At 27.9% G+C, this 15,396-nt stretch overlaps 1 protein-coding gene across 1 annotated transcript in view; it reads right to left on the bottom strand.

The window, feature by feature from the left end:
• Positions 1-462: 462 nt before the first annotated feature.
• LOC129984901 (uncharacterized) overlaps positions 463-15,396 on the bottom strand; it is a 49,199-nt gene continuing 34,265 nt past the window's right edge. Inside the window, exons 6-8 of the mRNA XM_056094855.1 lie at positions 9,763-9,893; positions 5,188-5,440; positions 463-829 (exon numbers count right to left, since the gene is read on the bottom strand). Of these exons, the coding sequence (XP_055950830.1) occupies positions 5,192-5,440; positions 9,763-9,893 (380 nt within the window). The 3' untranslated portion in view covers positions 463-829; positions 5,188-5,191. The remainder of the gene's footprint in view (positions 830-5,187; positions 5,441-9,762; positions 9,894-15,396) is intronic.

Raw genomic sequence — 15,396 nt, 5'->3', positions numbered from 1 at the left:
TGGTCTGAAATTAAAATCGTTTTTAGTGGTAGAAAATAAGTTTCGTTTCAATTAAGATTTTATTGATCGGATGCATAATGAACTAAAGAAATCCGATAAAGTAAATTTCCTATAACATGCTTAATGTGGGCGTTTCTTATATTACAGGGAAAATGTTGTACTACATAAATAGAAAAATTGTGAACAGATAATGTTTTGAAGTTTCCAAAGTTATTTATAAAAATTCTTCAGATTTCAATTTTAAAAGTTTTAATTTCTTACAGCGTGTTTTTCATCAAACATAATAAAAATGCTTTATTGAATTAATTTCGTCATATAGAACACTCCGAAATTAGATAAAAATTATTATTCCATTTTCGGAAAAATTAGCATGAGTTTGAAATTAAATAATTAATATGTAATGAACAATATTCGAAACTGATTTTTCAAATAAAACTAACATATATTTTCATGCATATAAAATACTAAATTAATGAGTTAGCTGTATTCTAGAAGATAAAAAAAAACATGAAAAACTACTACAATATTCAGCAAATCATGCTGGCACCACAATTGAGTTTTACAGCACTCAACTTGACTTGAAGTCTTAGCGTCTTGATGAAGCGTCGTTTCTTCAAATAAATTCTTCAATTCTTCCAAATTATAATTAAATCTTTGTCTCTTCATTACTACATCGTTCAACCAAATTCGAGTGCGAAATTATATCACAAAGTGTATCACATCTCTTATACTTTAATTAATCCATTCTCATAAGAATGTTTTCATATGTACATTCAAAAAGTACTGGCATTCCTATTGATGCTTTCATCCTCACCACTCTTTTTCACATCTGAAAAAAAGAAAAAAAAATGTTTGTAAAAAAGAAAATAACATTAAAAGAACAAATATTCTTAACAGAAAAAAAAATCATATGTCGTGCAATTTTCATATTAAAGATGTTTGCACGTCAAAGTATATATCGAAATAAATAAATGAGACTAACCAAATCGTTTGCATTATGAATGTGGGATCAAATGCATTGAAATTCCATTTCTGGAAACTAAATAGGTTAAAATAATCCATAAATAATAGATGCTATCTCTAATGAATTAAAAAGGAAATAACTTTTACTCCAAGCGCTTTAATTAATTCTGTACTGAATATTAACTGACTTTATTAAATCAATAAATTACATTAAGACAGTTTTGATCAAATTTTAAAATTAGACTCGTTAATTCGTTGAAAATGTAATTTCTGGTTTCCTAGTTATTTATTTTTTCACCGTTGAATCAATCTAATTGTTGGTCAAATTTCCATGTATTTTTAATTATAAATTCAAATTTAGACTTTCAAAGATGTAATATTGCACATCAAATATTAGCGGAAACTCTACTTAAGTTTTTGCATACTTATTGAATGGAAGACACCCACCGAAAACAGAATATATTATATGAATAGAAAATTGTTTGTTTGTTTCTTATGGCACTTGCCACTGACAAGCCCACTGTTACGAAGACAGCGATTTAAGCCTGAGGGGGAACAATAGAAAATAAAGAGTAAAATATAAGCATTAAATTACATTAAGACACTTAGAATTAGAGTTTTAAGTACGAATATTCAATTCTTTGAAAATTTAATTTCTAATTTTTCATTTATTCTTATTATATTTATTTCTTTATCGTTTTATCAATTCAATTGTTGATTAAGATTTTATGCAATTTTTGCCTATAAATTCAAATTTAGACTTTCAAAGATGTAATATTTCAAATCAATTATTGACGAAAACTGTACATTTTCTGAACTCATGAGTGAACAGAACAGACGCCTCACACCGAAAACAATATATTTTATGTATAGATAATAAAGGCAAATAAATAAAATGAAATAAAAAAATTCGATAAACTTTCTAAGTTTGAAAACTCAAAATGTGATTTCTAGTTTTTTAATTATTTATAATCAAACCATTTAATCAATTTAATTGTTGATCAAAATTTATGAATTTTTCACTTACAAATTAAAATTTAGACTTTCAAAAGAGTAATACTTCAATTTTAATAATTTTTAATAATTAAATTATTAAACGAATCTATACATTAAGTTTTTGCGGATTTGATTAAAACAGACGATGCTTACCGAAAAAAAGAAAATATTATTTGAATCGATAAAAAAGAATAAAAAGTAAAATTAATGAAAAAAGAATAAAATAATAATCTATATTAATAAAGAAAAAATGTTAAAGTTCATAAATTACAAATCTTCTATCAAAAATACTCAATTCATTAATATAAAGTAAAAATGATGCCCAATTAATAAAAGAGAAAATCATAAAGATAATAAATTTTTAATTTATTCCAAAAGATAAAAACTATGCAAAAAATATCAACATTATTTATGCAAAAAACATCGATGTTATTTATGCAAAAAAACGTCGTGGATAGACATATTCAAATATGACATTTCTATAAACTAAAGTTTTTATTCCATAAATTATATCTATTTTTTTTTCATTGTTTCCCCGCCTATTCAAATTCATGAAAGCTAAATAAAATATTTTAACGTTGAAAATTCAATTTATTTTGGAAGGATGGTTTGTATCATCCTACCCACAATTTCATTTCATTTTTTTTTTTTTTTTTTGGCAAAACGCAAAGAGGTTTTCAATAAATGAGAAATTCATAGAAGAACATAGATATTTCATTTCATACATTCAGCCCAGTTTTCTCTTCTTTCGAACTCATCCCTTCCCATATTCTATCCACCCTTTCCTCACCACTCCATGTTTCTCCTTTCTTACAACGATGCTGGTTCGGTAACTTTGCATATTTTCCTCAAACTAAAAATTAAAAAAAAATAATAATAAAATAAAAGCGACACAAATAAAATGAAAAAAGGAATATCCGAATCTGTATATATTCCTTTTTTGGAATAGTAGTACGGATTATTACATTTGAAAGAAAAAAAAGAAATTTCCAAGAAACAGGAAATGTAAAAGTTTGTGGATCTTGAAATCAATTTTATACCTGAACATGCATTTCTGGCAAGGAAAATATAAACGAACAAAAGATGAAAAAGAAAATTTAAAACGCGACTTTTATTTTATATATATATTTTACATTTTTACTTTCCGGCATCTTTATCGTGAAAGTGTGTTTATTGTTGAAAGCCTTACAGTAAAAATGCAAAGTTTAAATTGGATACTATTCCAGTGCCGCTTTTTAAAGTTGGTTTCCTTGCAAAGACTGTTGGCTTGAAAATGGCCTCTTGACTGGAAATTTTGAAAAGGAAAGGCTTGAGTTAAACCCATCGTTATATGCAGATTTAAAGTCTATGAATACCGCTCATATCAATAGCTAAATATCTCCAGACTGTTGGCTGCCTTTTTTCTTTGAGTTAATGGGGCTCTTCTAAAGATGTCAGTTGATGCATATATTCGACTGTTTCTTCCTATTATATCCTTTGCATTTATTTAAAAGTTCTTTATTATGGGCATTCAACGGAGTCCAAATAAGAATACGCTTATATCTTCCAGCTGAAGGAAGATGAAGTAAGTTATTTCTTTATTTTATTTATTGTCTACTTCAAAATCGTTTTTAAATAAAGAAGTTTTGGAGCTCAGTAGCATAAATAATACTTTTTAGATAAATGGAAATCGTTATGTTCAAGTTTAAAATTGACGTTAAACATTTCTAAGCTGATTCATCTTGAAAGACGGAAAACATTGCCATCTATAGTATTTCTGAGTTATAGAAATTTGGATACAGTTTCTGAGGCAAGAAATTTTAAATCGAAGCAGCCGTTGAGATTAGGTGAATCATACATTCTAATAATTTAAATAAAATAGGAAAAAAATAGGAAAATACATAGGAAAGAGCATAGAAACAAATTTAAACACGCTTTAATGATTTTGCGTTATGAAAAAATTGTGTATGTGTGTGTCCCTATTTTATGAAGAATTATTTGGTAGTCAAATAATTCTTCATAAAATAGGGAATTTCATATACAGAATATTACAGAAATGGTTGTCACGTTCTTTTAAATTCTCTATATAGTATAATACCATAAAATCTCATAGAAAGCTTACAGAATATTTTAGGCTGCTTGGGTGATTAAATGTCTCTTAATTTATACATTCCGCAAAACTCTTTACTTTCTGGTATACAAAGTACCGAAGGTATTATTATCGTCATAAACTCTCAGTTCCAGAATTTAACAGATCTCCATATTCGATACTTTCCTAAGTCCGTATTAAGATATTTTGGAAATTTTGTTTGTGAATATTATAAATAAAAATGTTTCTAATAGATGTATAAGATTGGGTATATTGGCTTTATATCACATTTGTAAGATTACTATCATATTTTGAAAGAAGTCCATTCAGAGAAAGATTGTATCTTCGATTGACCGAGTATAAAAGAATACAATAACCACAAAAAAGGAAAGATAAATTTTGGCTTATTATTAATATGTATAATTCAGTTCCATGTCAAATTTTGAGCCAAATCTGTTAAAGGGTAGACCGCCTATCAGTATATACTTTTGCATGCATATAAACGTAATAACTGAAATAAATGAAATTTGGTATTTTAATCCTATCATTGAAATTCTTGCTATTTATCAAATTTTAGTTTAGATCGGAGAGATAAAAGAACATAGTGGTAGCTTCATAAGCCAGTTAACAACCGCCAGGCACGAGCGATCACTTTCGTCTAGTGGTTATGTTACGCGGCTACGAGCCCTAACGTTGCGATTTCGGTCCTTGGCAACTCAACCCACGACAAGAATAATCCTAAAAGCGGTTTTAATTTATTTTTTTTTTTGTGTGTGTGTGTATTAACCTCCTGTTAACTATTAATTGCCAAAGGGGTGACTAAATGTAGCATAACAGATTCAATAAAAATGCTAGAATCAACCAATTATCTACATTTCTAAACAATTGTGCCCAATACCATGCAAGGCATTTACCGCCTTACCCAAAGTCCACAATTTTATGCTGTGGGAAAAGGATAATACTTTTGCAAGAGAAATTTTAGGAGAGACTTCCCACGCTGATTTAGAACATCATCATCAGATGCAAAAGGATTATAATTCACTACCTTTTATTTTAATAACAATTACTCATATAGAAGTGTATATAATCCATTCATTTCTATATTGTCTATTTCCATTAACCAATGATTTTCGACTGCAGCCAAAGTCTATCCAACTTACCAGGTCATACATCAGTTTGCTTTGCACAAGTGACAGGCTGTTGGGGGGCAAAGCTACTTGATGAAGTGGCCATTGTCGTTGGTCCTTCGGGAATGGTGGATAGTGACTGAATGGCCAGTGGTTGCTTTCCAAGGGTCTTGCTTCTTTCTTCCGCGTTAGGTGGCGGTCTGTGAAACTGCAATGTGACCATCTCTACGGGTTGAGAAGGTATCACCCAGTCGGCTGTTGACCAAGGGGGTGTTGATTCGACAGCCTGAAAGACGAAGAACAGAATTTACTAAAATGCACATTTAACAAAAGTATAAAGAAAGAATGTATTTTGTTTAATAATCTTGTAAAGGAACAAAAATGATTATTGTTTCAGAAATTTTAAAATATATATCAAAAATTGAAACACTATATAAATGCGATTCATATCTAAATTACTCAGCGTAATTTTATAAAATATTCACATATTTAAAATTTTTTACTTTGATTTTTGAATTTTTGATTAAATCGATTTGAATTTTATTTCTCGAATAAAGAAAAATTTAGGAAAACTATATTTATTTACTTTTTTATTATATATATATACTTCCTTTATATTTACTTACATTTATTTTTATTTTTTAATCGATTAATATGTCCCCAAATTATTAACGTAATAAAAATATCGACGGAAACTGCAAACTATTAAAATTTATAACGGCACTCTCATGTTTTATGCTCTCGGGTGATTAACACTTACGACTGAAATGAGATAAAAACTGCTATATTATAAATATTTAGGAGTTTATTTTATTACGAAAAATTAGAATCTGTTTATTCATAGATTTTACGAAGTAACTAATCTGTAGATCAATGAATTTTATCATCGTTCATACTAAAATGCAATGGTGGATTGCAAGACTTTTTCGCCAGAAAATACAGAGAAATACATATGTAGAATGTATACTACATACTATGTAATTACTAATTGCTGCATACATTACATGAATTGAAAATTATTGATCCTGAAGTAAACCCTTCAACTTAGGAAAAATAAATAAAGGAAGAGATCAGGAGGCTGCTTGTGAAAGTACTAGAGTACAATGTTTCCTACAGTGCCTATCTCTGCTTTCTTGCCCGAGGGCCCTGGGTTGCAAGGCATATGTCCTGGTTAGGTGGTCAGCCTAACGCGGGATTCCCAGTGTTTAGTTCCCAAGTCTGCTTGGTCCTCAGTTTATCCACTAAAGGCATGAAAAGCTAAGTCGACCTTGCCCAGTCGGAGGATCGAACCTCGGACCTATGCGTTGGGAGCCCACTAAGCCAGCGGGCTTCCAATTTGATACTAGAAGAGAGAGAAAATACGGAACAATCTTTTGATGGTACACCGATTCTTGTAATTCGAATAATATTTTCGATTGCAAGAAATCTTTCATCTTTCCAAAAAAGACAATCATTATAATTATGACAATGAATGATCATAATTATGAATGTACACCTATTAACACAAAATTTCTAACAATATTGTTGCAGAATCTTCTCAATTTTAGACGGAGTTCAGAATATGAAATAACGTCGTAGAGATACTGTATAAAGTCTTAAGCTAATAGAGACGACTTATTGTAGGGATATTTTCCAGTAGAGGATCCTTGAAACACACATGTACACGCACGCCTATAGACACATACACACATGCACGTACATACGCACACACAAGAATTTCGAATGCCTAAATGTTTGAGCTAATTGCGTGGGTTATATGAGTTTGAGTGTGTGAAATGGATGAAACAAATTCTAAGTTTCTAGCGTATAACAAATTCTAGTTTACAGCTTGATATTATTCATTTGTTCAGTGTGAAATGGTGTCCTTTATTTGCATTTAAAAAAAAATTAATTTCCAGATTTTTAAAAACATGATACAATTCCCTTGTTAATCTCGTTTCGAAGCAAACTTTATTTTAATTTTAATTTGATAAAACGTTTCTTTTTAAAATAAATTAATCGGCAAAACTTCACTGAGTAAACAGATTTTTTTTAATTGTTCATTTCATTACATTAATCACCTTCGGTTTAATACTAATCATTTACAGATTGACTATATGCTATGCTTTGAATAACTCACATATAATATATTTCGTTTGTATGTAGTTAAATTTTCGCTTAAATTTAAATAAATATTAAGCGTGCCGAGAACAAGTATTTGTGATATACTGTTACTGAATAATCATTAATCCATCAACTAGTAAAGGCCTTTTGTATTTCCGGCTTAGCAATCTCTTGAAGGGTGCATAAAATTTGAATAGATACTAAGAGGACAAAAGATTGCAAAGTGTGAGAGATAAAAGGACAATAACAATGAGAATAAAGGATTAAAATGTAATTTAATGACGTTTCGTGAAAAGGATTTCCCATTCAATAACGCTTTTAAACTAGAAGCAAATGATTTGTAGTTTACTAGCAACTGCAAACGACTTTTGAAATCAAATATACATATTAATAGCAGATATTTAATGATGGTACGAATCAAAACATAAGCTACAACAATTATAAAGGAAATGTATCTTTTACAATTGCCTCAAACCATCGGTTGCATTAATCACGGACTCGGTTCCATGTCCTATTGAAACGATACATGAAGATATACTCAGAATAAACTGATACAATTACATATTCTTACACAAATACAAAAAACCTTCAGTGATTCTTCAATAAAAACTTAATTTTTTACAATGTTCTTGAATCGGTAACAATGCATAAAAGATTAATGATTTTTGGGCTGCGACAATTCCAGTTTTTGATTTTAATAAGAAATTCCATTGTCAAATAGGCAGTTTCTTTTGTGGTTAGACTTTTCGATAAAAATATTTTTATTTTCATTTTTTTTTCTGATAATCATAATAATAAATCAAATTTAATTGCTATTTTCAGATTATTAAAGCAAGTTGAATTAAATTGAATTATTTTACTTTGCTTCTTTGTTGCAATCCGAACTGCGCCATAATATTCATATTTTTTTCTCCAAATGATATATTTAAAATGGAATTATAGTTATCTGGTTGCAGTTATTCAATTAATCCTATTACAATTCAATCCTATTACGGTTATTCAATGCTTGCTTGACACTACCTGAATTACTAAAACACACACACACACACGCGCGCGCTCATATATATATATATATATATATATATATATATATATATATATATATATATATATATATATATATAATATAATATAGTTAATATAAGCCCTCTTTTTTTGCTGTCAAGGTACTTTCTTACGCCATTTAATTAATTTTTAGAAATAAATACTTTTTTTTCTCAAAATATAATTATTTAACACTCAAAACTTCACGAAATGCTTTTGCAGGATAAATCCCTTATTTAGCACGGTTTTTCGGACGCAATAGTTGTTTTCGTTGACCCTTTTGGGACGTTTACAGCTCTACAAGATTCACGTGTTTTGTCAATATAATTTCGCAAATAGATTTTTAACTAATAATTAAAATACATTTCTTAGAATTAAATAAAGAAAAATTAATTAATAAATTTAATTTTCTAAGAATACATAAATATAGGATATACCAAAATATATACCACGATTTCATAAGTACACCAAGCAAAATGCGATAAATGTATTCATTAAAAATGCATATACCCTGCAGAGATAATGTAAGCAAGTTTTGAATGCACGCTTCACAAATATTCGTTATGTGATCCTTTGTTATACGGCATATATCAAGTCTGAAATGTAATTCTCCCCAAACTTTGTGCAACATGCTGTCGATAACAGATGTAATACGGTCTTTCAAATCATAAAAGATTGTTTGTATATGTCTCCATATTCACCGATCACGAATGACTTGAAAACCTGTATCACAGTTGCTCTACGGCCAGTATCGATTCAGACATGGTGCACAACATCCTACAAGAATCGCATTTCATACTTGGTGAATGCCCTATAACAAAAGGAGAGCGTATCGAACATTTGTGAATATACATTCAAAACTAGTTTATATTATCTCTGCATGCATGTACATTTTTAATAAATACTTTTTCTTGCTTATTGCACTTAGAAATTGGGGCAATCATTTTAATTAGCTTGTAAATTCTAAGTATCCTACTTACTTTGTATGTAGTTAATACTTAAAAATTATTTTACAAACCCTTTTCCTTATTTACCAATTAAAAGATAAAATGAAATAGATTATTTTGAAATTATGGTGGAGAGTTACATATACGTTGTTTCAGCATCAGTTGCTACTGTTTTTACAAAAATTACAAGCAAAGAAATATTTATATGAAATATAAAGATTTTAAATTTTCTAATAGAAAGATTGGAACAGATAGATGGACTTGCAATTCGCCTATCATATAAATTAATCGGAATACACTTAATATCTTACTAATACTTTTGTTATATTCTCTATCTCCATGACATTATTAGCATCCTTATCTGCATTAGATTTCTGGCAAGCAGATTTAGAATGCATATATTTGAAATGCCCTACGCCGTTTTCTTGTTATAAAGTAATAAGCATTTTTCAACAGTTAAAAATATAACCAAGTAAATTAATATCATCATACTGAAAATCAGATTTGAAATTACCTTTAATTTGGATTGCGGTGATATTTCTTGATCTGTCGGTAAGTTGATAGGATTCCAGTATGCACTGCTTGATGAATATTTCAATCTTTCGGCTTCTTCAGATTTTGCCTTTTCGCTGAACACGACAACATCTAGAAAAACGTTTATAAATAGGATTATTAATATACTAGCCGCCTTTGGCGACCAGCCGGTTCGCCAATCTTAATGTTCGTTAAAATTTTAATAATTAAATATTTTAGGCAATTTATTAAGGCCATTAATAGATTCTCCAGCAAAATATTTTAAAACTTCAAATTTTGATAGTCATATAATTCACTCATAATATTATAATGGCCTTCAGTCATAACGTAATATGTATCTCTCTAATTTTCTGTTACCCCTCGTAGAATTTATGCTTTAAATTAAAGTGTAAAGGATTAATCTGCAATTAATATAATAATATTTTTTTTACTGAAACACAGCATTTTTTTAATAATATGATTACTGATAATAGAGTCACTGAGCGTTTAAACTTTATGGGCACTAAAGAATATCTTTCTTAATTTATGTAATATCTCAAGAATTTGTCAACAAAATTTTCTCAGATTCATCAAGAACGGATCGATTCATTAACAATGTTTCATTTTAAATGCATCAAACACTAAGAAAATAAAACGAATCGTTTAAAATAATCGGTCGAAAACAGGTTAAAAAAAACTACTTAAAAAACAATGTACTTAAAACTATAAGCATATACAAAAAATATATAACTAACATAAATACAATTTACTTACAAAAGCATACAACTAACCTAAAAGTAATTTAAATCATCCGTTGATAATGGTTGCCATGCCAACAATCAGAACACAGTGCGCATGCGTGAATTTTCTTCGCCTTTTACGGTAACGCAAATGCGTGAATTTTTCTACGACAGTTGGGGTAACGGTATGCAGATGTATGTAAGCCGTGTATTTTGTTATAAATTTTGTTGACAAAAACAGCAGTTAAAACTGCACGTACTAAAGTATAAAGTCAAAACGTTGAACAGAATATAATTAATTATGTTTAACTTTCTTAAATATCAAAATTCTAACTATTTTCAAAAGTCATTATAAAATAAGCAACTCTTTTCTACAACTAATACTCAAACTGGACTTCAATTTTCTTTTCTTTGCAATTAATAGAAAAGAATGAACGAAAAATATTAACTGAAATCTTTTATGAATTTTAAAATTTTATTTATTAGCACTGCCCAAACACGGGATTTCATTCAATAAAAAAGTCCCATTCTTATGCATATTAATAATAAAAAAGAATGTATGTATGTGGGTGTACGTGTTTATTGCTCTACAAGTCAGACTTTTCGAAATAAAATTACAAAACAAGGTCCATGCATACTTTTGAGTGCTGGAATATGCACCACAGAGTGATGCTGTGAGAGTTTAATTAAATTTTAATTACTTAAAATTCAGTAAAAATGTTGCGTCATTTCTAGACAAATTCCAGAACGTTTTTGAGACGAAAAATATTTTTTACATCATTTTTAAAAGCAGGCTACATTTGCCGCAATAAAATTTCTTAGATTTAATTTAATTATTCTTTAAATTACATATATTTGTCAACAATTGCTTCAATATTGTGAATGTAACATAAATTGCTTTCATTGTTATTAATAATTATTCATGATGTTTATTTTTCATTGTTGATCAAGATATGAAGATATGACATAATTTTCCATGCTGAATAGATATCAATGTAAGGAATGCTTTTAATAGCTTTTTTGAAATTTTGCTGTTTTTACTAAAAAACTTCAGCTTCAAAATGAAAGAATAAATGATGAGAAATGTTAAAGTAGGCCCATTTCTTCAAGTGGTTTTGCTTCTCTTGTAGTATAATGAAGTGTAACGTTATTAAAAGGAAATTACAAAAATACATAGTACCATAGCGAGAAGATGCATACTTGTACTCTAAAGCATTACAAATTTCATGTCCATCAAATTTAAATCTCAAAATAATTTTATTGAGAAAGTTATTAAGACAGTTCCATAAAATATTTTAATTGAAAATTTTTACAACCAGTAAACATAGCGGACCAGTTAGTTGAACTAGATGACTTGTTTGCACAATAAATAAAGCAAGAGTAATGCTATAAAAAACATGGCTACACTGTATATTACAATTTGATGCTTAAAATTCTTTTTTCAGCAAATCATAAAACTACGTGAATAGAAGTTGAGTAGTTTAACAGAAACTAAACTAAGCTAATATATCCATAAAAGCTAGCGTTGTTGTAATTATGACATTTGTCATAGACAGGCCCTGAGAGAGTCAACGATTTTAAGCCAAGTTTGTGCAGTAGCTTCTGAGGGTAAAGATCCCTGAGCACCCGAGGGCAGATGTCTTACTTCTAGCCCATATGAAGATGACACTCTCACACTCGCTTGCGCAATCTCTTTTTACAAGGGGGGGGGATGTTTCACACAGCTCACAGATAGAGCATAGGGTTAGAAACAACTGTGGACAAACCACGACCCGAACTCGAAACACCAAGGTCACGTGGAGGACATGCTACCGTTAAGCCAGGATGCCGGTTTAAATGCTAATATTTTAATATAATAGAGAATTTGGAATGTGCAATAACTTGAAATCGGGAGGGGTGTGTACACAGTATGGCAGGCAATTTGTTGATTAACATAGTTATTACCAAAATTGACAATTGCAGAACCTTTTTTGTCAATATAATTATAATTTGATTTACAATTATAATTTGTTTACAATTATCAATACAATTATAATTTGACAAAGTGCTTTTTTATAGTAATGAAATAGAAATTCCGGAATTTTGCAATAGCATATATTAATGCAAAAGATTTTTCTGCTGATTATTTTACGTCTGTGGAATTTTGCGTGTAAATAATTACAGATAATTGAAAATTCATCGGATTTTTTTTTAATATTTTTTATACCAATCAATTTTGTAAAACTGTCTCAGACGTTAAAGAAGAAAAATACAGCACAGTTCTAGGTATAATTCGTAAATCGATATATTTTATTTAAAATCTATAAATGTAAAAAAATAAATAAACTCACTATCAATTTGAAGCAGAAAAAAAAGTAAATAGACAAACCAGAAGCTTGTACTTAAGAAATTCTATTTTATTTTATGTCAATGTAATATTTCACTAATATTCTTTTTTACTATCAACAAAATATGTTGAAAAAAAAGTCTGTCCACCTAAAGTAATTTTGTTTGCCCTATCTAAAAGGAAAGCTTACATCAGCAGAAAAGCAACAAATCCATCAAATACTACGTTTATACTTCAGAAAGAGACGTGGACTGCTTTCTTGTTCAGAAAAAATTCTATCGATTTTTTTTATTTATAGAAATACGTACAGCATGAACAAATTTCAGAAAGGCCAATTATTTTATAACAATTTGACGAAATTCTTTGCGAGGAAGCTGACAGTAAAATCTTATTTAGTCATCATAATTATAACTGAGAATATAGTCTTAGAAGAATGCCTTTTTGCTTTTATTTCCAAGTTAATTCCAAAAAAAGCAGTTTATATATATATATATATATATATATATATATATATATATATATATATATATATATATATATATATATATATATATATATATATATATATATATATATATATATATAATTAATTAGTAATAAAAACCAGGATAATAGGAAAAAAGTATCAAAATAAAATAATATTATGCTCTCCTAAGATCTGTTCTTTTTTTAATTTTTAATTTGATTCCGAAATATTTTTTCAGTTTCGATTCCGAAATAATTTAGTTTCTTTCCACAAAAAATTTTAATTTTAGATTGCTTCAATAATAGGTTTTAATTACATAATTTTTATATTTTTGGTTACTTATTCTTGCATTTGGCAGGAATTAAGCAGCATTTGCGATTTTCCACTAACTGCAATTTTTTTTAAAAAAAATTGTAAAAGTTTTAAATAATTTGTAATTTTGTAATTTGCAATTTTTAAGAAATTCTAAAAAAAAGTTTAAATTAAAAAGTATTTGTGATTAGTCTTCTGGATTTACTTTTTCGAGAATTCCATGTTTTTGGTTTAGGAAGATATATCTTCATTATGAAAAATAAATAAAATTATTCAAGAAGCTAATAAGAAATTTATCATGGTGCATGGCCCGTCGCAAGCCCTACCAAGGGGCACTGTGGATAGCTCAGGAGTATAATATATAAAAATATATTAAATATATATAAAAAAAATCAAATTTGTGGAAACAAAAAGTGTAAGTCATGTCCATCAGCAGGTAAAGAACAAATCAATAATCAAATTTCAAACTTACAAATGGTCCGTAAAAACAAAAACATGATTTATCTTTTAAATTGTTCAGAATTTAATTTAAAATATATTGGTCAAACTATCACCGAATTCAATTTAAGAATTATTAACCATAGATCTGATATTAAAAAATCATAAAAAATAAGGCTACTGACTTTGAACTTGAGCACTTTCAAAACCATAACTTTAATAATATTAATATCTACATGCTGGAAAACAATGTCAATGACTTAAACAAAAGATTAGACCTAAAAAATATTTATATTTGTAACCTAAAACCGTTTTTTCCTTATAGTAAATTAAATGGTTAAGGTTACAGAGATTTAAACAATAACTGCCTTAATTACAAATTTAATATATTTAAAGATTTTCTAAATAAAGAAAACTATATTAAAAGATTTAAAAGAGGTAAAGGAAAAGATGGAAATTATCAAATTATATTTGAGGAATTTCTGAATTATTGTAATTTGGAACACAATAGTGAAAACATTCACAAAATTAGGAAATACATTTTTGGTCTTAGAAATTAAAAAAAAATTAAATGGTTAATAAATAATAAATTTGGGGATTTAAAATTTAAAAATTTGTACAATAAATGTGTAATTCTTGATCTAATTAAATGCAAGCTTACTATTGGAAAAAACGATTTACTATTTAATAATAAAAATAATGCAAACAAACAGTTCTGTGTGATAAAATTCTTGGATATTAACTTCGAAAAAGTAAAATTACCTAAAATTGTATATAATAATAATATTTTTTTTTCCTTTATCGAATAAAGAAACTGTTTCAATAGTGTTTAGTTATGCATCAAGTTTAAAGAAAAGAAATTATAATTATAATTACTAAAGCAAAAATTTAGATAAAATAGATAAAACAGATTGTAACTGTAACAAAGAAAGCTTTAAAGATTTTATAGAGGTGGATAAAGGTCATATTATTACAGGTAATTTAAAAATTATTGAATCCAGCTCTTTAAGAGAATTAATGGAAATAGGATCTAAAATTAGATTAAGAGAAAAAATAACCATTATAAAAAATAAATTTCTATCGGAAAAGATTTGAATATTTTTATTGCTAAATTATCTAGAAAATACCATTGGCCTGCGGAGGTTTCAGAAAATGAAAAGTGAGAATTTTAGAGGAAATAAAAATAAAAAGAAATTCAGATATTGACAGATCTAAAGAACGCGGGATTTATTTTAACAAAATATTAAAAAAAAAGAAATAACAAATTTAACAGAAAAATTTGCTATTACAGTAATAGATAAATCAGCAAACAATTTCTGTTTAATTTATAAATATTATTATAAATAACTATTA

The sequence above is a fragment of the Argiope bruennichi genome, chromosome 9 (assembly GCF_947563725.1).
Source record: "Argiope bruennichi chromosome 9, qqArgBrue1.1, whole genome shotgun sequence".
NCBI classification, from domain to species: Eukaryota; Metazoa; Arthropoda; class Arachnida; order Araneae; family Araneidae; genus Argiope; species Argiope bruennichi.
This window is presented reverse-complemented; position numbering and strand designations above follow the sequence as displayed.